This window comes from Myripristis murdjan, chromosome 3 (assembly GCF_902150065.1).
Source record: "Myripristis murdjan chromosome 3, fMyrMur1.1, whole genome shotgun sequence".
Taxonomy (NCBI): Eukaryota; Metazoa; Chordata; class Actinopteri; order Holocentriformes; family Holocentridae; genus Myripristis; species Myripristis murdjan.
In genome coordinates, this window is record NC_043982.1 from 17,796,325 (window position 1) to 17,822,431 (window position 26,107).

At 40.0% G+C, this 26,107-nt stretch overlaps 1 protein-coding gene across 1 annotated transcript in view; it reads left to right on the plus strand.

Moving 5' to 3' along the window:
* The window catches only part of ntrk3b (neurotrophic tyrosine kinase, receptor, type 3b), a 186,190-nt gene that overhangs the window by 18,568 nt on the left and 141,515 nt on the right, over positions 1 to 26,107 (plus strand). Inside the window, exons 3-4 of the mRNA XM_030048588.1 lie at positions 17,076 to 17,150; positions 20,672 to 20,743. Of these exons, the coding sequence (XP_029904448.1) occupies positions 17,076 to 17,150; positions 20,672 to 20,743 (147 nt within the window). The remainder of the gene's footprint in view (positions 1 to 17,075; positions 17,151 to 20,671; positions 20,744 to 26,107) is intronic.

Genomic DNA, 26,107 nt, shown 5'->3' on the forward strand with positions numbered 1-26,107 from the left:
ATCAACAAAGTAGCAGGGGAGCTTGAACAGTGTGCAGCGGACTGCCTCACATTACAAGACGCAGGGCTCTTTTTTCCCGGCGCAGTGCAGGGTGGCGCAGTGAGGCGCACCCTGCGCAGAGCTATTTTCGACCAGCGCAACCCGTGGGGCACACAGTTTCGGATTTTCACAGACCGAGGTGCGCTGAGATGGGAGTGGCCGTGCAGCAGGGGGAGGTGTCAACAGATTCAGCTTAGCACAGTGACATTTTTGTGCCAAAAAGCTTCGCCGAGATGCGCCAAAAGCTCGCCATCTGAAACCACGTCTACTTTTGGCGCAAGGCGCAGCGGGCCGGCGCAGTGGAATTTTGGCTGACCGGCGGGCAGTGCGCACACGTCACCACAACCTCACAGATTGTCAGGCACAGTAACAATGCAATAAATACCCACAAAAAACACTATTCAATGCTATAATCTCAATCAGCACATAAATGTATCTCCATATCGACTGTCCCGTCACAACTGATGTCAGATCAAAGGAGATTGGCACCGTTTGGCAGCGTAATGAAAACCCAACCTGATCACCTGTCAGTCAAACAATGTGTCCGGTATGGTGATGTCTTTTTTCCAGTCATGGTGTCTGGCGCTGCTCGTGTTAACTACACAGTTCTTCTTCCATATGTATAAATATTCCACAGTGGGTTTCCGTTATCCGGAAATCACCGAACTATGACTGGTAAAATCTGCCAAAGTCCGGTAATTTTTAAATGTCCGGTGAAAATATTCCCTCTAAGTACAATTTGAATTTTATTAAAACAGCCAATTTTCACGTCATTTTATTTATTTATTTAAAAAAAAAAAAAAAAAAAAAAAAAAGCCTGCGTGATCCCTGTCTCCAGGGTACCAGAGAGAGAGAGAGAGAGAGAGGTTTTTCTCTGCAGAACCGGATCAAAACAGCGCAGCGAAGTCGCCTGGGCAGGGGCGTGTGGTCCATTAAGGGCACTGGGGCACCGCCCCTCTTGCAATTCCAACCGTAAAATGCATAATTTAATTAAAAATTGTTTTTGTTGTTGTTGTGTTGTATGTGTGTGTACATTTCTGTTGTTACTCTCAGATAAATCATATGTAATCACAGAAACATCTAATAACTAATACAAAAGCGCTGCCGACAATCTTTCTGTGTGCCAAAGGGCGTACTTCTCTCCGACCGACGGTGTGTGTATGGAATGCGTTGGCTTTTCTGGTAGCCCCTGATTGGCTGACACCATACGCCGAAAATAACTGGATCTTTCGGGCGGTGAATTTTACGCCCAGGAAATGTTGCCACATTGGGCGATTTTCTGCTTAATTCGGTGGCATTACAGTGGATCGTGTCGCTAAACATGAGCTTGGGTGGGTTGAAAAAATGTTGGCCTAGTTCAGGTTACAGACGTTTTAATAAGGCTATTATTATTTCAATGTTTGGTCATATTCTTTTCCGGTAATAATTCAAGTTTTTTAATCAACCTGGCAACCCTGCTCAAGTGCGCCGTCTGCCTTCTAGCTGGTCAGACGGATAGCAACAAGAGCTAACGTTAAAATAGATGTACACTTTGCTGAAAACAGTATTGATTCACTACTCAAAAATCCATTTAGCCGGAGGACATTATCGGGCCCTGTGATGGACTGGCGACCTGTCCAGGGTGTTTCACTGCCTTCGCCCTATGTGCGCTGGGATAGGCTCCAGCAACCCCCCGCGACCCTAGTGAGGATAAGCGGTTTAGAAGATGAATGAATGAATGAATGAATGAATGACATTATCGGAAAAACTCACAGTGAAAAATCTTGGACCAGACCAGCCGAAGGACCTGAATATCCAGCAGCCTTCTGGACGTGATCGAGGGAAATTCTACATTCGGAGTTTTGCTAGCGAGTGGTATCAACACAAACTGTGGTTTTCTGGTTGTACCAAAAGGCGTGCTCTTTTTTGTTTCCGATACCTCCTGTTTCGGATGTCCACATCTGACAAAACGTGGACAGAAACGGGAGTGACAGATTTGAAGCATCTTTCAGAAAAATGTAAAAAAAAACATGAAGAAAGCAAGTATCATATTGATAACGCAATGAAACTGGCTATGTTTGGAAAAGCAAACATTGCTAGCCAGATTAGCGACAGCTATCGGGTTGGCATAGCTAAGCACAATGAAGAGCTCGGAAGGAACCGAGCCGTTCTTTCAAGGATTATTGACTCAAATTTTGTGGTGCATATGAACTTGCATTACTTGGCCACGATGAGACCTATTACACGGTGAACCCTGGGATTTTTAAGTGGATTTTGCAGCTGAATTGGACAGTGTTGAAACACCATTTGGAAACGGCCACGGTGTTTAAAGGTGCGTCCAATACAATACAGCATTTATCCCCTGAAAGCAGGCAAGGGGTACACGGATCTTTGTTTGTGATACTGTGATAATAATCGTAAAGTGAAAGCAGCAGGCCAAATATATCTTTTTTTTTTTTTTTTTTTTGTAAGTTATAGAAACCACTAGCCTAGCCGTTAGCCACAAGCAGCTGGCTTTCTGCTACCTTTAAGGTGCATGAGAGGTGCCAGAATACGTGGAGGCTCAGAGAAACCTTGGTCCATAGCCCCACCTAGTGGAAAAGTCACGCCACGCCACTGCGCCTGGGGGAGAACAAGGTGACAAGACTGATGCGCATTGCAAGTTGCGGAGAGACACTTGAGACTTTTGATTTTAATTCAGCTGCTGAATTAAGTTTTTATTGCATCTATTTGATTTCAAGTTGGCAACACGCCGCATTATTAAAATGGTATGAGCCAGTTTTTTTTTTTTGTTTGCAAATTGTAGTTGCAATTGTTTGCAATTGTATGCAATGTTCATGTTAAAAGAGCACAGGCTTGAGCAATATTTATTTATTTATTTTAGAAGTTACGCACGTGAGTCAATTGACGGCACTCATTTTATTTGATATAGCCTACTTTTCAATAAAAGATTACGCTATAAATTGACATGCCTTGATATCATTCTTATATAGTCTGCATATAATTTTAAGCTCAATAAATTCAGATAATATTTTACCGTAATTTCAAACATTTGTCCGGTAAATTGAAAACCTGCCGGTCACGTTGTCCGGTGCCAATTCTTTCTAACGGAAACCCTGATTCCACACATATTGAAAATGTAAAATGCATCAGTTCCTTGCCAGACTCTGGACGTTTAGAACAGCAAATGTAAAAGCTTTCATGAACCGGATTTTGTTTTAATCTCTAGTGTGTTGTTGCATCAGTAGGTGATGGAGTCGAAAGTTGCAAAACAAACATGTAGGCTATCTATATGAAGATGGTGAGGATTATCCTTTGAGGTAAAAACATTCATTAAAATGGGGGCTTCACAGTTAAATTTATATTTGCTCGTAAAAATCAATAACTTTAACAGATGGTGACAGAGCTGGAAAAAAAAGATGCGAGGCAGGTAGGTAATGGAAAGACAGGGGACTGAGGAAGACGAATGTAAGGATAGATGCATGGATGGATGGATGGACAGATGGATGGCAGGTAGCTCCAGCATCATTCCAGCAGCCAAGACTGGCCTCATTCTCCTGAGTGTGTGTTGTGGCTGCTCTCTTCTTCCACGTCAGTTGTGTGAACGTTCATTACGCCTTCACGCAGCGCATTTTAAAGGCGAGGACAGGGGCTCATTTGATTGGTTTAAAGTGAATCGGCTGTGTCAAACCCACTCCACGCCTTCTCTCCTCCCTTGCGCCGGTAGGAGGAACGGCACAGTAGTTGCGCCATGGTGCACGGCGTGCCAAAATTGCGAAATCCACTTGGCCACACCCAGTTGGCGCAGCGCAGCTGTGCTGCGCCTATCTCTAAAATGATTGGATAACCTTTGTAGGGTGCTGCTCAAAACACATAAGCATAAATCAGGTCATCAAAATATGCAAAAACAGCTATCTGAACCATCGAAAGTATCACTGAATGTCATTGCAACCTGAAAACAGAATATAGTTTAGAGAACTATCACCTGAACTGTCAGAGATAGGACGCATCAACAGATCCTCAGTAAGGCCAAGCTTGGTCTTGCTGACCTCAGGCTGGACATAAACAGGCTAGACATAGGAAAACCTGGGAAAACCCTAATTTATCAACCATGGAAGCATGGATTGGTGCTTAAACCATTCGTACAATTGTTTCCACGCAAAGTATGTATGTATTTATCAATTTGTACTTATACTTGAGAATGTGGGTAAATTTATTCTGTCCGTGTGTATGCACACCACCTTGTGGTAGAAAAGGAGTATGAATGTATATAGTCTGTGTATTTATTTCTGATATACACACTACAGGCTATATAACTTTTTCATTCATAATTCTGTCTTAGAGAGTGATTTGGGCCGCATTTTTTTAAATTTCAGTAACTGTTCTGCTTTCTGATTATGTAGAATTTACAGTTTCTTCAACCTTTTCCCACACTGTATTTTTCCTTTTGCTGGTCAGTCCAGTGCCAAGAGTACCTCCGCTTCCATGACCAAAACTTCTTAGTCATTGTAAGTAAAGTTATTTTTCTTCCTCTTTGACTTCTCTATGGTAAATCTGATCAGTGGCGTTCCCTGGTAGCATTTAAAGGGATTGTGTGTTACTGTAAATAGTCATTTGGAGGCGTAAGTATGGGCGTGTGGGTGATTTAGAACATGTTGGATTTATCAAGGCACATCACTTACTTGTGTCTGCAAGAACATTTGATACCAATTTTCTTGTACTTATGAACTTTGTAAATTTTGTTTGTAGTAGTGAATTTAGAAGCTTTTCTAGGTGAGGAGGGTTAAGCAACTTACACTGGCCTTTTTATATCTTTGCTGTGTGCAGAGTATCTAGGTTGTTGGATGAGCGTTTGAATTTGAGCACAAAGAAAGTGCTTTAGATCTAATGTTTGACTTCTTCAAAATGAGGTGGCCTCTTGCAAGTGTGTGTGCAAATATGTGCTTGTGTGTCCAAGACATTTTGCTGTGGCTTCTTGCTAGATCATAGTGAGATCATGGGTGGTAGTTGAATTCTTTGGTGTGATCAGAAGAGGTACATGGTCCAAAAAGTTGGACCACCTCTGGTGTAAACATGAACGTGCAAAACCTCAATTTTTTCTCTTTTTTCCTATTTCAAATCTGTGTTTGAATCTGTATTTCCAACATACATCCTGCTAGTCACCTCTACCTTATTGTGAATGAAGAGATACAGCCTGACTACTAGTATGTCAAGTTTGGGAGCTCACTGACCTTCTGCTATGAATCCACATGAGCTTAGATTTAAGCAGACTCATAAGGATTGGCTTTGTTTTTCATCTCTTTTTATTAAGGGGATGTATAGAAATATGGATCAAATTGCCCAGTAGTGCAGCAGAATATTTTTAGACAAGCATCAGTTTCAAAGACCCCAGGGATGTTAAAAACATTGTTGTATTTTGCTCCACCTCCAGTAGGAGTATCTCAGAATTTTGGGGTCTTTCCCACTCGCCTATTAAGTTTCAAGTTTTATGCATCGCCGTTGTAAATGGTTTTAACATGAAGACAGGTTACAAAGGAGGATTACTTTTAAAGTTACACTGCATTTTACTTTGCTAAACTATTCAACACTATACTATATTACATTATACTACATTATACTACACTATATTCTAGACTATATTGTATTATACATTACTGTACTACACTAAATTCTTTACTATGCTATACTATACTGTACTGTACAGTACTGTACTGTACTGTACTGTGCTATAATACAGATATATTTCCGTCACCACTAAGAAAAAATACAACATCCTCCATACTACAGTATACCAATATTCCTGTTTTGGGACTCTTTCTGGTGTGTGGAGGATGGGCCATTTGGGCAGGATAGGAAGTATATCACCCCAGTAATTATTCATATCTCCAGATGGGATGTCTTTTAAACACATTGCGTATCACTGTGCTAAAGGTCTGTCAGATTTGCATGCAGGATGGCATTTTTGGCAGAAATCCAGTGCAGTACTATCTCTTATTTGATTGAAATTCACTGTGCTGTGCAGGACAGTGGTGCTTTAAGCAGAGTCCAGATGTAACTCCTCATTAGTCTTGTTAAGGTTTGGTTTAGTTGTGAATGGGAAGATCTGCCCTCTGTCATCTAGCCAGGTTTTCATGGTCAGTGGACCCAAAACAATACTAACACTAACCAGAGATATAGGGATTACTGTGATTTTTGTTATATGAAACATATTTCCCTTCTTTGCTAATGTTTGGATTTCCTTCTCTGTTTTGTTTACTAAGCCATTAAGGCAATCATTCTCTCAAGATTCATATTTCATTTTCTGTTTTTGACAGACAGTTCAACAACAAACATATCGTGCATGCATGTAAAGAAACACCAAGATTAATGGGGCAATAAAATTACAATATAGATTTAACTGAACCCTGGTCCTGTTGTTTCATTACTGGAAACAGATAAAAACTGATGACTGTTACTGGTTTTTGTATTAGATAGTTGACATTGTTGTCTTTTGACACAAGTGATCCAAAATGCCAGAGAGATTCATTAAATTTGATTGAATGTGTTGGTTAATGAATAAACAATTAGATTCATTCCATAATGAGATATTCACTGTTTGTGAATAGATTACCACATATTTTTATAAACTGCCTAACAGCACAAAATTTAAATTAATTGTAATGCATTTTAAGGCATCATAATGCCTGGTACCTTAAGTCTTTGGCTGGCAGGAAGACAACATTTTTACAAATGGTCGCCTCAAGATTTTATACAAATTAATGATGACATTAAAGTAATGTTTATTCCAGAATGGATCTATAACATTTTGGAAAAAGTACTTAAGTCTCAGAGCATTTAATGGTCTGATGACAACTGTGGTTACTCAGCTGTCTTGCTTGACATAGCATCTAAGTGCTCTGCTTGTTTTCCTGTGCAGATGGAGGTCTATAGTGTTGACTGTGACATCCGTCGATGTGCAGATCCATTGCCTCCTGAGCCACTGTTGAGTAACTCCAGTATGGAGTCAGTTGAATCCAGAGAGGATCATAGTCTGATGACACTTGGCAAAATGGCACACTAATTATAGCCATTTTCATTTTGGGCAGGAATGCTTGAGCTTAGTCATGTGTGAAGCGTTGATACCTTTCAGAGCACGGACCGTTGCTCCCACGACGTTTAGCCCTGCCAAATCTCTGCTGTAGACTGGCTGAGCCTGCAGCGAGCAGTGACACTCAGAGGCTTAGGCAGTTTCCACCGAAGGCTGGATCGGCAAACCGGTGACACGGAACAGTTTGGGGCCAGCCATGGGACGGCATCCTGGCTGGGAATATTAGTAGCATTAAAATACTTTGAGCCAATAGCCCTGGCTTGGCCTCAGAAACAACACACCTCTCAGATACATAACAAATGTGTTATTGTGACTATTTTAGCTTTTCAGTGTAGGATTTAAAGGTAAATTTGTTCAAATTTGTTTATTTTCAATCTGCATAGAGCTGCAGATATAGAGTATAGTGTTGCAAATTACTACTGTTGGTGTGGAATTAGTAATATTCTTGAGTGAGTGTCCGTTTCCCCATGAATCATTTTCAGCCAAAACACCCAAGTTAATGTTGCAGACTCATGGTACCTCACAAATTCAGAGTGCTTTGCACTAGAGTATAAGAAATGTAAGATAAACTTTATTGATCCCTGAGGGGAATTGGGTCAATACATCAGCAAAGAAAAGAGTTTCAGTTGGAGAATAAGGAGTAACAATGGCAATAAAGGATGTGGCTAAGTATGATAAAGTAAAGAATATGTTAATGCTATAGTGTCTTCAAAGAGCTTCTGCTGGCTAAAATGAATTCAGTTTGGTGGCTACTTGCAGATGTATTGTTTTACAGATGTCAGCAGTTTACAGATGTACAAATTTACAACCCAGTGCCAAGAGCATTTCTGGAGGATGTGGAGATATGCATCATTATCTATGCACAGAATGATTAATATAACTACCCACACAGTCCACCTTTTAGTGCCACTGTATTCAGATCACATCAGATTTAGAAAGGAATTCATCTTTTTCCAGGATCACTTGAAGTGATAGACCAGTGATAGGCCAGCACTTAGTCAGTGCCAACTGTTTGTCTTGTCAGTTGGTGTTCTGGGCCATCCCTCCGCTGGAGGAAAGATCCCTGGGAAACCTCTGATTACTAAAGCAATCAAATGCAATTTCATTCATGCTATTTTTTCATTGTGCTTTGTATTGATCTGAAGTCCTTTGTTGGGCTGCTTTCCCTCCGATTGTCTGTCCCCATGGATTTTTCAGCTGCAGTTGCTGGAAAATTTTGGCATTATCCTAAGTGCTGAATCCATCGTTTCTGTGCAGGAGAATCATTTTTAATATAGCTCTAATTTGGTCAATTTTGTCTGTCACTTTTATATCGATGTCATACTCTCCAGCTCACAGTCTCTGCTGTTAATGTAATTGAGACAAATTGTCACAATTTGCTGTTGCTGGGTTTTTGTATTTTTCCAGTGAAAGTGCTGTGGAGAGAATGGTGGGCCCATTTATTTATATGATGCCTTTATCTGCCAGTGTGAACACTGAATATTTATATATATCTATATATATCTATATATATATATATATATATATATATATACAGTACAGGCCAAAAGTTTGGACACACCTTCTCATTCAATGCGTTTTCTTTATTTTCATGACTATTTACATTGTAGATTCTCACTGAAGGAATCGAGAGAATGCCAAGAGTGTGCAAAGCAGTAATCAGCGCAAAGGGTGGCTATTTTGAAGAAACTAGAATATAAAACATGTTTTCAATTATTTCACCTTTTTTTGTTAAGTACATAACTCCACATGTGTTCATTCATAGTTTTGATGCCTTCAGTGAAAATCTACAATGTAAATAGTCATGAAAATAAAGAAAACGCATTGAATGAGAAGGTGTGTCCAAACTTTTGGCCTGTACTGTATATATATATGCATATTAATCTTTATTCATCCAGGGGAGATTGATTGAGCATACATGGCCTTTTCATTTCTTATGAGCAGTCATTTCTTTCTTGTGGTCATTTGTTGTGTGCCAGGAATTTTTTGCCAATAAATCAACAATTATCTTTTTTTTTTTTTTTTTTTTTTTTTTTTTTTTTTTTTTTGAGGTTAAGAATCCAAATTAGGTTAATGTTTTGAAAAAGTATTTTAGTTAAATTCTATGAAGTTAAATTTATAAGATAGTTGTCTTCCCAATCTCTCCTCTTCCTCCTCCTCTGATGCTGTCTCTGCCCAATGCATTTCAGTGGGGGAGGCGGAGAGTGACTCAAACTGGTTTTTACCATCATGTTTTAACTACCAACTGTTCCAAAAAAGCAGCTCACTGGCAGACAGCAGGAGAGTGTGATCGTCCCGGGTACCCCATGAGGAACTCCACAAATGTGATGCAGGGTGTGGCTCAGGCAAATAAAGCTTAAAAAAAAACAAACAAAAAAAAAAAAACAGTGAATGGACATCCCAGTTGGCCTTTTTATATTAGTGCTCATGTTGGAAGCCATTTTATAAACCCAATTCTCACCAACAGATGGAAGGTAGCTATAATTTCATAGGCTCATACATTAGGAAAGAAGCCGGTGCATCTGTCTGCCTGTGTGTGATTGCATTTGCATAGAGGCAACAGGCGTGGGTTTGTCTCAGTGAGCGAAACTGCAGAGATTGGTGTAATACTTGATTCCCATTTACAAGCTGTGAATGCCAAATGTACCTCATGATTGGTTTGGAGGATGACTTGTTCCAGCATACCAGTCGGAGTAACTGATGAAGGAAATAGCCTCCTTTCCGCTATGGCTGCTGTCTTTGTGTCCTCTCCACACATGTGTGGCAGCTTCATCTTTACAATGCGGCTTACGGCTCCAGCAAATAAAAGAAGAGGAAAGAAAAAAACAAAAAGCGGTTATCTGATTGATGTTAGTCGTGTGCTTTAATCTGGAGGAGAGCCACTCCGCCGCTGCCTCCCTACTCTGAAGTGTTGGGGCTATGCTAAAGTGGTGCTCTGCCTCCATGAAAACAGAGAGGGAGGCAGAATGTAGATCAATATCCCAGGAACACACCAGAGACATTCTATTTTATTAAACATTTTCCCATTAAGGCGGCGGTGCGAGTGTTGTAGATCATCTCAACAAAGTCGTAAATCACACAGAGACAGCGGTATTGGAAATAATGGGCAGGATCACTGAAGATTACCAACAGACAGAAGATAGTCAGTGTTTGTGTTGAGATGTGCCTGCACCCTGCACTGCTTGAGACCCTCACTTTTCTTATTGCCATATGAATATGGATTCTGAGGGAATGGCTTTCTGATAATGTAGAAACAGATTATAATCATATTCATGGCGCAGCACAACAATATCACAGGCGCCAATACAACAGGACATTAGCTGTGGCTTTCATTTGGCTACAGTCACCTGATAATGATAACCACCTGTTGATAATTATCATTTTAATTAATATAATTAATCACCTGTTGTTAGCCTCAGAATCAGTGAGCTCCATGCTCCATTCTCAGTATCATAATCACACCTGGGAGCGGTCCAGCACAACTGCAGTTTTGAGTCGACCTCAGTAGTCGGTGGTAGTTGCTAAGCTTTCTCTCATAGTATCCTGTTTATTTCCTGTGTACTCACACAGTCATTAATCAGGTCCAGGTGAATTTATTTACAGGGCACTTAAAGCAAGCAGGTTTGTCTCAAAGTGCTCCTCAGTGGCTCCCTCCAAACCTCCTGGCAACCTGTTCTTCTGTAACCTCCACCTCTAGACTGCACTATATTTGACCACTAAGGTTTGAATTGATCGATCAGCGATCCAGTATCATCGATGCAGAGTGACAGCATCGATCCATATAATTTTGAAGATAACATTACGCCTTAATTTTGGAAATCCCATGCCACATCTGTGTGATCGTGTCTGTCCAAGTGCGGTTCATTCCATCAAACTGTGCGAGTGCCAGGCGGATCATGCAGCAGCCAAGAAAAAAAAAAAAAAAAGGAAAAAGGAAATTTACAGCCCTCTGCAATAAATCAGCAGTTTGGAAATATTTCAGGATCAACAGATGAAGCAAATAATAACTTTAAAAAAATAATAAAGCCAAGTTGGAGGAGCATAAATGTGCATTGTTTATGTTCATGATTGAAGAGTCATTCAGGGTTCTTGAACTTAACTGAACATTTGCATATGAACATGAGAAATATAAAAATGTTAAAAAGAGTTGTTTTTAGTTTAAAATGTCTGGAGGAACTCATTAACAAAAACATTCAAATCATGCTTTTTGTGAGTGAATAGAAATGTAACATAATGTGTGAAATGATATCGTCTCATATCGATCGTGGGCTGCTGAACCGAATTGAAATGAAAGGCTTTGTCATATCAGCAAAGATGTTGTTATTCAGAAAAAAAGAATACCATGATAAAATGTGTACATGAATGCCGGCGTTAGATGCCATTTTCCAATCGATTGTTAGGAGAATAGTTATTTATTTGTTGCCTCAATTGATTAGAAATTCAATTCAATTACTGTATTGATCATCTAAAAAAAAAAAAAGAGGAATGCATCACCCTGACTTTATCTTGACTCGATATGAAATGGCTTGAATTGATTAATTCACAATTCTTAAAAAAGAGTTAATGTGGTAAATCTGTGGTAAACAGAATACTACAAATTGCAATTTTTTTTTCAAAAAAGTATGTTTAAATAATAATGTTAAAGCAAGAATGAATGAGTTTGTGTATTTTATATACTTCAGAAGAAAAGGAATAATCATACATGTTTTTTTTTAAATAATTTTATAAAATTAAATATAAAACATATCAAATTAAATATGTAACAGTACCGAATCATTGTCTTGAATTGTGTTTTAAAAATTAGAATCAAATTGAATTGTTCCAAAACACAAAAATCTTCTTAAATTAAATGGCCAACTATTGAACCATGAATCAATTGGCTTGCACTTCAGATATCTGCTGATAGTGTAATACCTGTGAATAATGTAATAAAATCAATAGTATACATAGCAAATGTGGGTTTAGAAATCCATATCAGCAGACAGAAATTCACCACCTCTGATTTGTGGGACCTTTGTGTTAAAGAACCGTAGTACAGACAGAAGACGAACAACTTCTCTCATACATAGTGTATTTATTAGACAGCAGAATATAAACTTGTGCAAAATACGATTAAACGAGATATATAGTGGACAATAGCGATAACACACATCCTGCCGGTGGAAATCAACCTGTGCTGAAACAACATTCAGATATGTGATCAGTGACTGAGCCAACACAGATGGAATAATTCAGACTTCAATAATGTTCACTCAGATTTACAGATCAACGATCAGGCTAATGAAGAACGCCCCACTCGACAGTACAGCACAGACACCTCTGCTGAACTGGAGCTCAGCAGACACGCTGGCTGACGGCTGGCTGCTCTGTCTCTGCAGGCTGGGAGCAGGTCGGGTGGTCTCGGTGTAGTGCAGGTCACTTGGGCAGCTCAGTTCGGTACCGGATGCTCAGTTGGTGTGGGCTGCAGGTGACAAAGATGTAGAAGGCCGTCTCGGACAAATCCACATCGTAGAGTTTGGTGGAAACTAACTCTTTTCATGCTGTCACCGGCAATGGAGCTGTTTATTTGGTTGCCAGGCAACAGGACTCGTGCTTGGGCAGGAGGACATCGTCAGGGGAAAGAGAAACAAGACCAGCTTGTCTCTCTGTCAGGATCTCTGCAGCAGATGAAGCTTGTTGAATTGAATCTCTGGCCAGGCGATTCAATCCAAATTGCCACAAGGCACAATTTTGAGCAGTTCCTCATAGCAGGATGAAGGTATGATTCTTCTTCTCCTCCTCTGCTCTTTTCCTGCTCAGTACACAGAATCATCTGTACAAAGGGCCAAAGTGTCTCTTGGAAAGGGGTGTTTCCAAGAGGCTGGTCGTTTTAAAAAGGTGCTAAGTTGTGAGGCCAGCATTCATTTGAAGGTCCAATACATAACCAGTCAGTTATAACTATAGCAGGTACATGGTTGATGGTGACGTGTTTCCAACCCAGTCTTAGATCTACTGCTTATCACTATATCACTGATTATACATGTTATAAACACCAGTAAAACACGTATTCCTAAGGAAGCTGGCAAATCTGTCTGAACAGTTTGCTCTGTCAACATCCGGTTCATTTCCAACATACTCACCCATCATAACTTTAGCCAAGTCAAGGCAAATTTATGTAGAAAGCGCTTTTAGCAAATAGGTTTGTCTCACAGTGCTGTGCAGAGAACAAATGACCCAAAGGCAGATAAAAACAAGAGGGAACAAACACGTCACAAAGATATGGAACCAGAGATCTTTGTGTGTGTGTGTGTGTGTGCTTGTTGTAATATTCACTTACTTTTCACCAGGCTCACCGGAAATAATATCTCTTCAACAACAATTTCAACATTCTCATCTCTCGTCTTCCAGGTCTTAACCAGTGGTTGTCTGTAATTTTGACATTGTAGTGGTTTAAATTGATTGCGCTGTTTGACTCGGTGCAAGTCTGGCCTGCATTGTCTAGTTAAACACCTAAAATGCAAACTGTTAGATTCTCTATTACTTTTCACATTATGTTAATTTTTGTACCATTTTGTTTGTGCCTCCTTCAAGGATCTAGAAATAATAGAGGGCAGAGAGACTGAATGGCAGCTTTGTTATTCATATTCATCTTTACTTCTGCAGTCTAATCCACATACATATTCAGCATTCTGTGGACAATCAGAGGTTTTGAAGAGACAACATGCTCGGGTCTTCAGGGAGGTGTTGCCTGCTTTCTCTGCACTGTTTATTGAATATGGCTCGATGAAATCGGGGAAAGTACTAAACTGTATTGCAAATCACAAAGCAATGCTGCAGATCCAAACACATTAGGCACGTATAAATTATGTACTAGAAACTATCAATTTTGTTATGTACTTGAAGCTATCAATTTTTTGTCAGCGTTTTTTGCAGAGACGTGATTTTAGTGAGATATGGTTAAAACAAGTGTGTTATATTGAATGTAGATGCCCCACACTGAAAGTATTTATTCAGTCCAGATGTGTAAAGATTCCTTCACAAAATTTCACGACAGTGCAAAAAACAAAAAACATACAAATCTTATTGAGATACTAGTGTTCCGTATTAACAATTTGGCCTGCTGGTGGCATTAGAGGACTCAAGACTCCCTGGAAGAAGAGACATTGTGTCTCATTGGGACCTTCCTGGTAAAATAAAGGATAAATACATAGAGGAAGGGTCATAGTGTCACCGCAATTGGCAGTTTTCATCCTCTAGCCAACATAAATATTGTCCCCAAATTCATGACAATCCATCAAATACAATTTGACACATGCTGCTCCGGACCTAACTCCTGACCGACCAACACAGTGACATGCAGGCCCCTGCTTCCCACCGGAGCAATGATGTTCCAGTGATGTAAGCTGATCATATTGACTTCTTCAGAGGATTGTGTCAGCCAAAGTCCTGCTTTGGTGTTCACAATGAGACCACAACGAGCCAAAAACAAGCTTTAATGAAACAAAATTTCAGACATGGTACAAGATATTTGATCATTTTATTTCCAACATCATCCAGCTCCATGCAACTGTCAAAAAGATACAGAAGCCATCTTTTTAATTTCTTTAATTTCTAACTTCTGTTAATGCTAGTCTACTCACAAGGGTTAAAGGGACAATAAGTGAAATTTCTGCCCCATAGCACAAAATTACCATAGCATACAGTATTTGCTGGGGAATGATAGGGCCGTTGATCAGTGCCAAGGATTCAAGGATTGCTTGCCTCTGTGCTGAGATTTTCAGACTTTTTCTCTGGCTCTTTTTGGAACAAAAAGTCCCCACCCATTAAATTTTCAATAGTTCCCCACCACACACACACACAGACACACACACACACACACACACACACACAGACACACACACACACACACACACATACACTCCTCTCATTTTTATCTGCTCAGCGATGGAGGATGGTGCTGCGAGGAAGGGACTGACGTTACAAGACATTGCAGCTGTAAATGCTAATAACCCTCCATCTCAAGCCAAAAAGCAAAGGACAAATGAGTATTAGTATTCCAGTATTTTCCACGGTGCTATATCATCCCCTCACTAGACATTTCCATTGAATCTTGGCTTTAATTAGCTAGCTTATTCCTCTCAACCATAAAACTGTGACTTTACTGTAGGCCACCGTAGCACAAGGATGAGAGAGGTGAGATGTGGGGGCTGTTGATGTTGTTGCAGTTCATCCTGGTTTCCAACAGAGGTCGATAGAAGTCATATATTAGACTACTTACTGCCCCTTTAAATATCAAGCATAATAGGGTAATTTAATAGAAAATGTAACATAAATGACTCCATGTTAATAAATATGATGCCTTGAGCATTTTCAATTACCGCTGTATACGATAGTGTTGGAATACCATCCAACTGCGTTCCATGGATGAGATCCCAGTGTTAGGGCTTCATTTCCTCTAAGCCAGCCCTCCCTCTCTGTCACTGGGCATCTTCAGGGAAATCAACGGTAGCCCGCCAGTGTTGTGAGAAAGCAGAGCATTGTGAGGGCAAAACGTCATATCAGCCGGCAGGTCACATTAGCCGCTCAGCTCCTCGCCTGGAGAATCAGCTGCCTTCAATAACGCTCATCTGAACATCAACAACACTGCTCTGTCATTGAGAAGCTGCTCACGGCGGCCAGGCTGCTGCAACATACACACGCACACATACACACACACACACACACACACACACACACACACACACACGCACGCACACACGCATGCACATACATTTACCTAACAGGAGGAGGTGGTTGCCTATCAGCACTGCCATAGAGATAGTTTATAACAGTTTATTCCTGTGTATGAGTGTGTGTATCAGTATCTATATGTGAGTATTTATGAGAGTGTGTGTCTGTATGAGTTTGTCTCTCTGTATGTGAGTGTTTTTATGTGTGTAGGTATGTGCCTTGGTGTACGTGTATGTCTATGTGGCTGTGTGTGTGGGTGTATGCTTCTGTTGTTGTGTGTGTGTGCATATATGCATAAGTGTGTATTTGTGTATATTTGTGTGGGTGCATGATACACATATGGATCTCTGTGACTATGCTTGTATGTACTTTATTTGTTTGGTCACATGTATATGTATGAGTGTATCCATCTGTGGGTGTCATTGTGTGGGGGCATACAGAACACTGTTTGTGTGACTGTGTATTTGTGTAAGCGGGGGTTGGGTGTACGTGTGTTGGCTGTAGCAGCTTCCTCCTGAACAGCCAATCAGTTGTCATCCTGCTGTGTGGAAAAAAAGGTGTCACCTCAGTGTTTGATGGATTAAAGATGCTGATTTGTGATATTTGAGATGACGACGCCACTGATTAAGCAAGCCTTTTTCAGCTTTACATCATAAAATCCTCTTTCCAATAAAGCCTTCACCATGTCCTCATTTGCCCAGCTTAATTGAAGCCTGCGTGCCCTCTGCAATGCCCATTTCAGCGCTATCTCATAACCATAACAAACAAGTAATTTACAAATGCTCTTTTACCTTAAAGCTAATTTGGAGGCGCTGGCTTTGGTGCTTTTATCCCCTGACACTGAACTCTGTGTCTCTCCCTGGGAGCCTGCTAGTCTTTAGTAGAAGTAAAGTCATCTGCAGCGTTTATTTAGTCTGTCTCCCACCCTCCTCCTCTTCCCCTCACATAGATTAAGCTTCCGAAGCAGCCTCTTGGCAATTAAATCTATCAGAGGGCAACAGAGAGCGCTCTGTCAGAACTGTTCCAATAATTGCAATTTAAATGAATATGGATTCAAAAACTTTGACAACATGCAGCCAGTTATTTTGCAACTTGGCACTGAAAAAAAGACTGGGATATACGGGGCTATCTGAAAATGCTTGAGGCGTTGTATTTAAACTCCCCCTGCCCCCAACCCTGCTAAGCCTCTTGCTTTGTTTTACCTCTCTCTGCAGATGAATAAGAACCTCTCATTTAGCATTCTCTTTCTTTCTTTTTGCAGACACATAGAGAACTGGACAGGACTGCAGACTCTGAGAGACGTCGATATGGAGCTCTACACCGGACTGCAGAGACTGTGAGTGTTGATGTTGCCATCTGATGTGGAAGGACAGGGAACCCTGTAGATACTGCAGAGCATTTCTCTACAGTGGTGCAGATCTGGGAAGGAACAGTGTAACCTGTACTGCTGCTAATCCCTGTTTTCCATCAACACTGCCTGCTTGCCTGCCTGCTCCACAGAGGGAAATGGTTTTCTCCTGGAGAGGAGAGCAGTGATACAGCTTGGAGCATGAGTGGCTGCAGCTGTTACATCACTAGCAAGACATCGGGATTTAATGTCCGATACCTCCCTGAACGTGACACAATCCCAGCTAATTCTCTGAGGAGATGACAAGGTGTTAGTCGGGTTGCGGAGAGAGAAGAGGGAGTGAAGGGTGTGTTACTGATCCTAACACAAGCTGATCTTTAAACAAGCTTTTAATTCTCGACAGTCACACGCCGGTGGAACATCCCCCTCGCTTTGCTCAGCCACTGATCAAATAATGCTAAAAAGCAGCAGAGAAAATTGAATTAGGGGCCCCTGCTGTAGCCTTGTGATTTTTTTCTCTTTCCCGTCTCTTCCACTCTTAAAGCGATGGTACGCTCCTTTCCTGCTTTGCTGCCCGCAATATGAGGCCATATCCTCTTCATTCCCCTTCTTCCTCACCACTCCTCTCTATGCCCCCGCCTCCCCACCCCCACCTCCTCCTCTTTTTTTCCCTTCTCAGAGAACCATATTCTCCTTTGCCCTCCAAAGTCATTGCTGGCCTCTTCCGTGATCTCCTTGATCCCTCATCGGGGAGGCCAAGTGCAATATCTCCACCAGTAAATTAACATTTTTCTCATTACCACCAGCTCTGTGCTCCCGTCTTGTCTGAAGATGGGCGGCTCCTCCCCAGCCTGGAGTCCGGCGCTCACTGCCTCTGGCCCTCCTAGGGAAGGTTGTTACCTTGCACGATGCTCATTTCTGTCTCTGACTGACTGAGCTACATTTACATACTTTACATACTGACAGAGCAATGGCTGTCTGTGTTAATTCTCTCCCTGGGGCTCTTAGCAGTGTGGGCCTGAGGGCATACTTACTGTTGGATCGCTATTGGACAGCTACAGCACATAGATTCATGTGGCCTGGTTCATCATTTCATTGTGGACAACGTCACTGATTAAGTCAGCGGCTTTTGTATTTTCCTGAAAACAGAGCTGGCTGATGATCACACTAATTGTTGTTTTCCTATATCTTTCAAAGATTATAACACCATCACCATTCAAGTTACAGATGCAGAGATGCAGATTACTGTTGTTATTCGGCTCAAAACTGAGCCAGCATTTTGGATTAAAGAAACATAATGCATTGTTTACTATTCAGCATCACACAGAGGTTTTAATACCCAAGATTTCCCAAATGCAAAAAATTCCCCACCAACCCCCATTTGGTTAGATTTTGTCCCAAGGCACCCAATATTTTTTGGATTTCATATGTAATTTTCATAGATTTATATAACTGAAATTAAGTCAGTCATCTGAGTACATCATTGTGGTGATGTCTATGCAAATACATCCATATGATTTGCATTAAAAAACACATTACCTGGTGTTGGCTTAAAAAAAAAAGGCATTTCTATCAACCAAAGAGCTACACTACTCTCTATTCTTAAAAAAGCATTATGATTTCATTTAATGTTGCACTATGTGTTTTGAGTGTAGATGCCATTTTAGTGGCCTTATTTTCCACCATTCTCATAAGGTGAATATCTCATATTTGAGCAAAACACTTGTATTCAAAGAAGAGTCCTTTTTTCACCCTTCAGGCAAAGAAATAATTTATATTTCTTTTATATTTATTTTGTTTTCCATATTTTCATATTTAAATCAACTCCACTGCAGTTTGGTCATGGTGTGTAACAGCATACTGAACTGCACAACAAACCAAAACCTATTGATTTGTTACTCCACATTTACCACAGTAAGTTTGAATCCACATCCATCATGCATCGTTCATCTGTTGAAGTCCAGGTTGAAATGTGGAGACGCCCTCCCGGGGAGACTCAGTCACACCTATAATAATGCTGACTGGAGATTTGCTTTACCAGTTTCAAAATAAATAAACATTTGACCCCATTTGGTTGTTTTGTCCTAAGGCACCTGATATGAGATTTTATTTTTCATTGTTAGATATAATTATGTATGAAATTGTCATTATCATGGGTGGTGTGATAAGCCAGTCACAACAGTCATCCTGGTATGTCATTGTGCTAACCTCTACGGAATGAAATTGTGAAATTAAACTGTTTCCTCATTTTGCTGGAGACCTTGTGAAAGTAGCTCAAGCACCCCTGGATGAACCCCAGAACAACACTTTGAGAAGCAGGGGTTGTATAATGAAACATCCACATCCCAGTGAGACACCACAGAGATGTGATCAGAGCTCTAGAATATAATTGGCACCAACAGCTGGGTGTAATCAGCACACTGCGTTATGAGGTGCCCACTGATGATGTCAATGACTTCTTTGGGAAGAGACATCTGTGATTACAAGATTAGAAGTCATTACCATTGTAGCCTAACACAGCGGTTCCCAAAGTGGGGTGCAGGGTATCCCAGGGGTCCATGAGAGGATTCCAGGGGGTTCCCAGCAAAATGAGGATTAGCTTGAATTCACAGTTTCTTCCCTATCTAGGAGTTAACACAATGAGGGAAGGTATGCCTATGCCACTCAGAGGTTTCAATTTCTTCTACTGATGAGACAGCCAACATAAGTCTTGTTTCCTGGGAAGAACCTTTGCCGAATGGAGGTGTGTGCTCCAAAGTATTCCTAATTTGTGGCCCTTGACATGAAAAGGTTTTGGAACTAGAGTTGTCACAATAACTTAAATTTTAATGCCGGCTAAGAGTGAATTCCAAACTGAATTTAATAAATCATTAGTACTTTCGCCAGAGGGATTCTGTGAGCTTAAATTCCATTTTCAGCAACACATCCGGAGCGTCCACGTGCAGATAAGAGTAGTTATTCTGTGCTGCACTCCGAGCACCCCAGACACTCTTCATCTGTATATGTTCATATACGTATGTATGCTGCTTCAAGTAATTTGCAATCCTCCGTGAGTTCAGAATTGGAAATTTCATATTCTTTTATTTAGCCAGTGTTTCTATTTCTCACTTTCTTTATTGCCATTGATACATAGAGCCACGCATGACTGCTACAGTTTTGTATCATCTTCGGCTGAAATGTCCAATGCGTTCTTGCTGCACATACAAATTCTGGGTTTTGTTCGGCATTACTTTTGCTGAAGTAGGTAGGCTATCCAAAAAGGACCACTGATAAAATAAAACCAACCTATGGCTTCCATAAGCATCCAGTATGATCCAGTAGCACCTAATTGTTACATTATCATGAAACCATAGTTATGCAGACCCAGTGAGATCATCATGATACTGTAGGGAAAGTGAGACTGTGGCACAGTGTGTTTCCCAGGAAACAGAAATCAAGTAGTGAAGAAATGTCTCTGTTGTGTCAGTTTGGTGACAGTTTGCTGTGTATTCTACTGTTCTGTGTTTCAGAACAATCATGAACTGCAACCTGAAGATAATCCAGGCTCGCGCCTTCGCTCAGAACCAACACCTGCGCTACATGTGAGTAAATACTGTATCTCTGACAACTCTCTTTGCTGTTGAAAGACAGCTGTGACTCCATATACACCCTCTTGGTTTTTTTTTTTTTTTTATCTGTCAACTTCACAACATTCAGTATGATTTTTGGTATTTGACTTAGGTTGGAGTACATGGCTGCAGATAAGTTAGTACTGAACAGATGATGATGCCACTGATAGGGACTGGCATGTAGAAAATTGCGGCACTGCTATTACTGTTGCAGCAGCCTCACATCTTAAATGAGACATCCATTATTTGCCTTGGATAATTGGATTCCTATCTGCCCTGGTTCTTTGTGCTTCGGTAGAGCAACATGCCGAAGATGCAGCTCCATTTAGTCTGTACTCGCCAAATGGACAATTTGTCCAGGAGGCCAAGCATCAGAGAGCTAGGGGAAGAGCAAAGTAATTTCTTTAACAAAGGCTGATGTGTCACTATATGACAGCCTGTTATTCCCCAATTTTCCAGGAGTAAACACGGCGAGGAACTCAGTCACAGTCTCTTACCTGAACACACTGCCATTTGCAATTTCAGTTGTTGGCTGAGAGGCAGTTGGTGTCTCTTTTCTAGTGTGGATGACCTCTGTAAGGCTTGACTGGCTGCATCTTGCACTCCACTGTATAATGTTTTTTTTTTTTTTGTTTGTTTTTCCCAGCAGGGCGATGGAAGATTTAATTGACTTACATTCATTCTCTACAGACTTTCCCTTGTATTAGCCGTAATCAGCACATGCCTAACCCTAACATTAACCTTAACCAATATGTGACCAAAATGTGAAAAATCCCGTTGCCATGCTGGAAATAATAATAATAAAAATAAAATAAAATAAATAAATAAATAAATTGCACACTGTGTATGTAATACATGTACCTTCGGATCAGTCTTTTTTGGATGTGAAGCACCTCTTTGAGCTCTAATAGCACTCACTCACTCACTCACTCATTCACTCACTCACTCACTTACTCACTCACTGGACCACAGTAAACTATAGTCACACTCCATTCGGATGTACCAAACTACCACTTCTTATGATGCATCAAGGGTGGAGCTAACTGTTTCAAAGGGCTGTGGGTTGCAGCTGTAGCAGCTAGTGGCTGGTACGCAAATTGTGTAACAGTAGCTGTGAAAACAAACAATAAATTACCCATTATTGGCTCTTAATCAAAGCCAAATTTAAAAATCATATTTGTGCTTCTGCAAGCATTTTGATGGTAATCCAATGACAATTTCACCATCATTTAACTATAATGGGTGCCGTGGAGTCAGGTCGGCAAAACAGGCATGAGCCAGTTGGATTTTGGAGCGCACTCAATCATTCGGGAAGCAAGCTTAATGTGATCTACATCTATAATACAGCTAAAACTGTGCTATTAGCTGACCACATGCAGAGGTATTAATTTATCTTATATCAGTTATCTGTTCAGTTACAGTCTACGATCTTATATTGAATCACACTAACCAGTGACTGTGGCTCCCCACCAAGTTCAAATATTTGACAGTGCAAAATACACATTTCCAAAAATAATAGATGCCTGGGAGTCAGTCCCATTTTACATGTAATTCCAAATGTCATTTCACATGCAGACATTACCATTAAATAGTAGCCTAGTACATAAATGGCAGCCTAGACCGGAATTAAATAATCTTACTTCAGTTACTATGGATGCACATGTGTACTCATTTGCCTCACCTGGATAATGATATGGACAAGAGTGTCTCTCTTATCTCTTCCAATATAATTGCATCTTATATGAAATATGAAAAAAAAAGTCATCAGTCTGATAACTCATTTCCATTTTTTCTCATCTTAATTTCATTTCATTTTTTCCTGATGTACTCATTTTTATGTGGTGGTTTGTATATTATTTCTATGTAGGCTATTTTTAGGTTTTAGGCTTTTTTTGCTGGATGCATTTATTATATCTTTACTCTCGGATGTTGTATGTTAACATTATTGTGTGATGTATTAAATGTTATTAGTTATTAGTTATTTATAGTTAATTCCACTGGTCTCTAATAATATAGTATGTTATAGATAAGAGGTTATCTCTCAACAAAGTTCGCACAAAAAAGCAGAGTAATTGCTTTTCTGTGTTATTGGCTCACAGTAGAAAAAAACAATGGCATAGCTTTGGTTTTAACTGTTAAAAAGCAAAAGGGAAAAGGCAATCAAATGGTGAATTTGCTTTTCCGTTTTACTGGCTCACAACAGAAAAAAGAATTTAATAGCTTTTTGTTTCACTGTTGTTAAATAGAAAAATGATTGATCCAAAGGTAGAGGCGTGTGTGTGCATGTGTTTGTGTGTGTGTTTGTGTGTGTGTGTGTACACTCAAAGTGGTTGTTGCTGTTTTCTTGTCTATATGAGCTAATGGAGCTCATCAACATTTTAAAGACAAGTTCACCAAAAAAAAAAAAGAAGAAGAATATAAAAAGTAAAAACCCCACCTACTCCCACTGCAATTCATAATTCCATGTAATTTCTGTGTGATTTGGTGAGAGCCTGCCCTGTCTCCCAGCACCTGGATGGGTATTCATTTGTGGGACTGTCAAACTGTCAAAAATGTACATGTGGAAATTCAACAGCCATAGCTCTTTCTTCAAACACCAACATGGATACTCGGCATAATCCACAGCCTGGATAGGTGAAGATTCTCAGTCATCCAGGTCATATTATATCAAGAAGCAGCAAGTCAAACGAAACTGTTTGTCTTGAAGACATTTGATGACTCTTCCAAGAGTCTTCATCAGTGACAGTCCCAGGCATATAACCCTTTGAGGGTCATTCACATATCAAGACACATGAGGCTCATTTCAGTCAGCAACCCACAAATGACCCTCAAAGTCCAGTTGCCTTCTGATACTTCTTAATACTTCATAGGCAATGTGTTTCATTGAATGCTGGCAAACTGTGTCTATCTGCCTCCATCCAAAATAAAGAGGGGATGGATACAGACTGTCATTGTTCTGCAGCAGGAAATAGTTCCCAACTAAACTCCCTGCCTCCAAGGGCTGTAGATTATGCTGCATGTAAGTGTCACTGTCTTTGGAAAGAGATGTTGCTCCTAAGTTTTTAACATGTCCATTTTTGATAGTTTGAACTATCACTGATTCTTGGGAATTTGGATAAAACAGGTTTTAATTTTGAAAAAAAAAAAAAGTGTGTTAAATTACAAAATCTGAAGGTATATCATTATAGGCCAAGGTCTTGGCTGTTCAGCAATATACCGGTGCAACCTCCACATTTAGCATTTTTTTCATAAAATAGGTTTTTCCAGTTATTAGGCTACTTTGTTTTTGTCAACACCGTCACCGTGATGTTTTTTTTTAATTTGAAAAACATATTTTTGTATTAAAGAGACTATTACTTTAATAACTCAACAGCACCAAAGAAACATATTGTAAACATATTCATTTAAAACCAATATAACTGCCTCTGACGGTGGTGACACTAATCTGACGGTGGTGACAGTTGCCTCATTAAAACATACATTTCCAAAATTTATACCACTCAAGTCAATGGCTTCTTGCTTAACAACTTTATTTAACTATTTGGTACAAAAAATAACAATCCTGAGCACTGTTATAAGCATTTTTCAGACTTCAGTCATCACCGTCAGACAGAAAACCTGACGGTGGTGACGTCTGACGGTGGTGACAAAAAACTACTCTTTCACATGATAAGCATGAGTTGTTCACATTAGCCAGCTTGTTTCCCCCCTGTTGCTACCTACATCAGACCTCTTCTTAAAAAGTATACATTTATTCCATAATCTAATTTAATATTTTTTATACAGAAGTGACGGTGTTGACAATTTATGGTTGTGACAGTAGCAGTGTCCCAAAATATCAAGAGATTTAAGAGAAAATGGAAAACTTCCAGGAGCCTGAGTGGTCTTGAAGCATGCAGTAGAGCTGAAGGTTTGAAAAGGGGTCCTCAGGAATGTAATTGACCTTGTAGTTTTTTTATTATTATTTTTTAAATAAATATCTGACGGTGGTGACGAATATCTGGGACACATTTTGAGCAACCACAAAATAATAGTAAATATTGTTCAAAACCCATCGTTTGTAGTTTTTAATACATATTATGATGTACTCTTTCATGTGGTAAAGATATTATTCAGTGAAATTATTACTTTTTGTTGTTTTAATCAAGTTGAAATGATTATCTCCTATCCGAGGACAACTGGATTTGTAGGGCATGGGCCAACATATAATCATTAAATTCATACAAATTAAAAATAAACCTATGAAAAAACCTTACAAATGTGCAAAGGACCCCCTGATGATGCCCTTGATTCTTTTTATTCATTAAAATGTTGTAAATTTCCAGCAGAAATAGCATTTTTCTTAGTGGGACATGATTTATCCAAATTCTCAAGAATCAGTGCTATACAAAACAATAGCCATAAAACCCCGTTGCCTTGGGGTGAAGGGAGATCACAGCTCACTGGAAACCCCACCCAATCACACAGACATTGGATGGGTAGATTTTAATTGGAGAAAGTGGGAATTTTTTGTGCATTAGTGTTTTGGGTGAACTGCTCCGTTAACAAGTGGAATGAAAGTTAGAAATGTTGTCTTTTCACTGCATTTGTATTTCTGGACATGGTCGCCAGCAGAGGACGGGCCACCATGTTGGAAACCTAACAACAAATAAAAGATTGTAATTGACATTGGCAGTGTAATACTCTGCTCCATTGTGGTAAACAAAAAGCATTATAGACTCATCAGCTCAAGTTTGTGATCATTAGAAGTCATTCACAACCACCAGTAGAAGCAGAAGTATCCCATCCTCTACAGTAACCTACCTCAATTTGATGCCACTCACAGAATCTCACATCATAAAGATTTATTATTAGACTAAAAATGTGGTAGACTCTTTTGTGCAAGAAAAAGGTGGAGGCATCATAACTGGTGGAAAATCCTCTCCAAACAGTCCATGACAGGCCTTTATTGTGGACTCATTAATGCAGGCGGATGGTTGCTGAGTGACAAAGAGGATGATGATGTCAAACCAGATTAATTATTATGTCTAACCCTTATCCTCAGAAGACCAGCCTCATTGATGTCTATGTCAGACAGGTCTAGTCAAAGCCTAGCCCATCAGAGAGTCCTGAACTGGGGAGAATTTAATCCAATCCCTTCATCACCGGTTCAGGCCACCACAGGCTAAATCAAACAGATTAAAGATCTCATTTATCCCATGTGCCGTAGCCCTGATAACTGCAATTAACACTCCACCCCAATCACCCCCCAAATTCCTCGCTCTTCTCATCATGATCATCTTCTCACTTTTTCTGGTCTTTGGTTTATGAAGTGTTATATTTGTTTCTATATGAAAG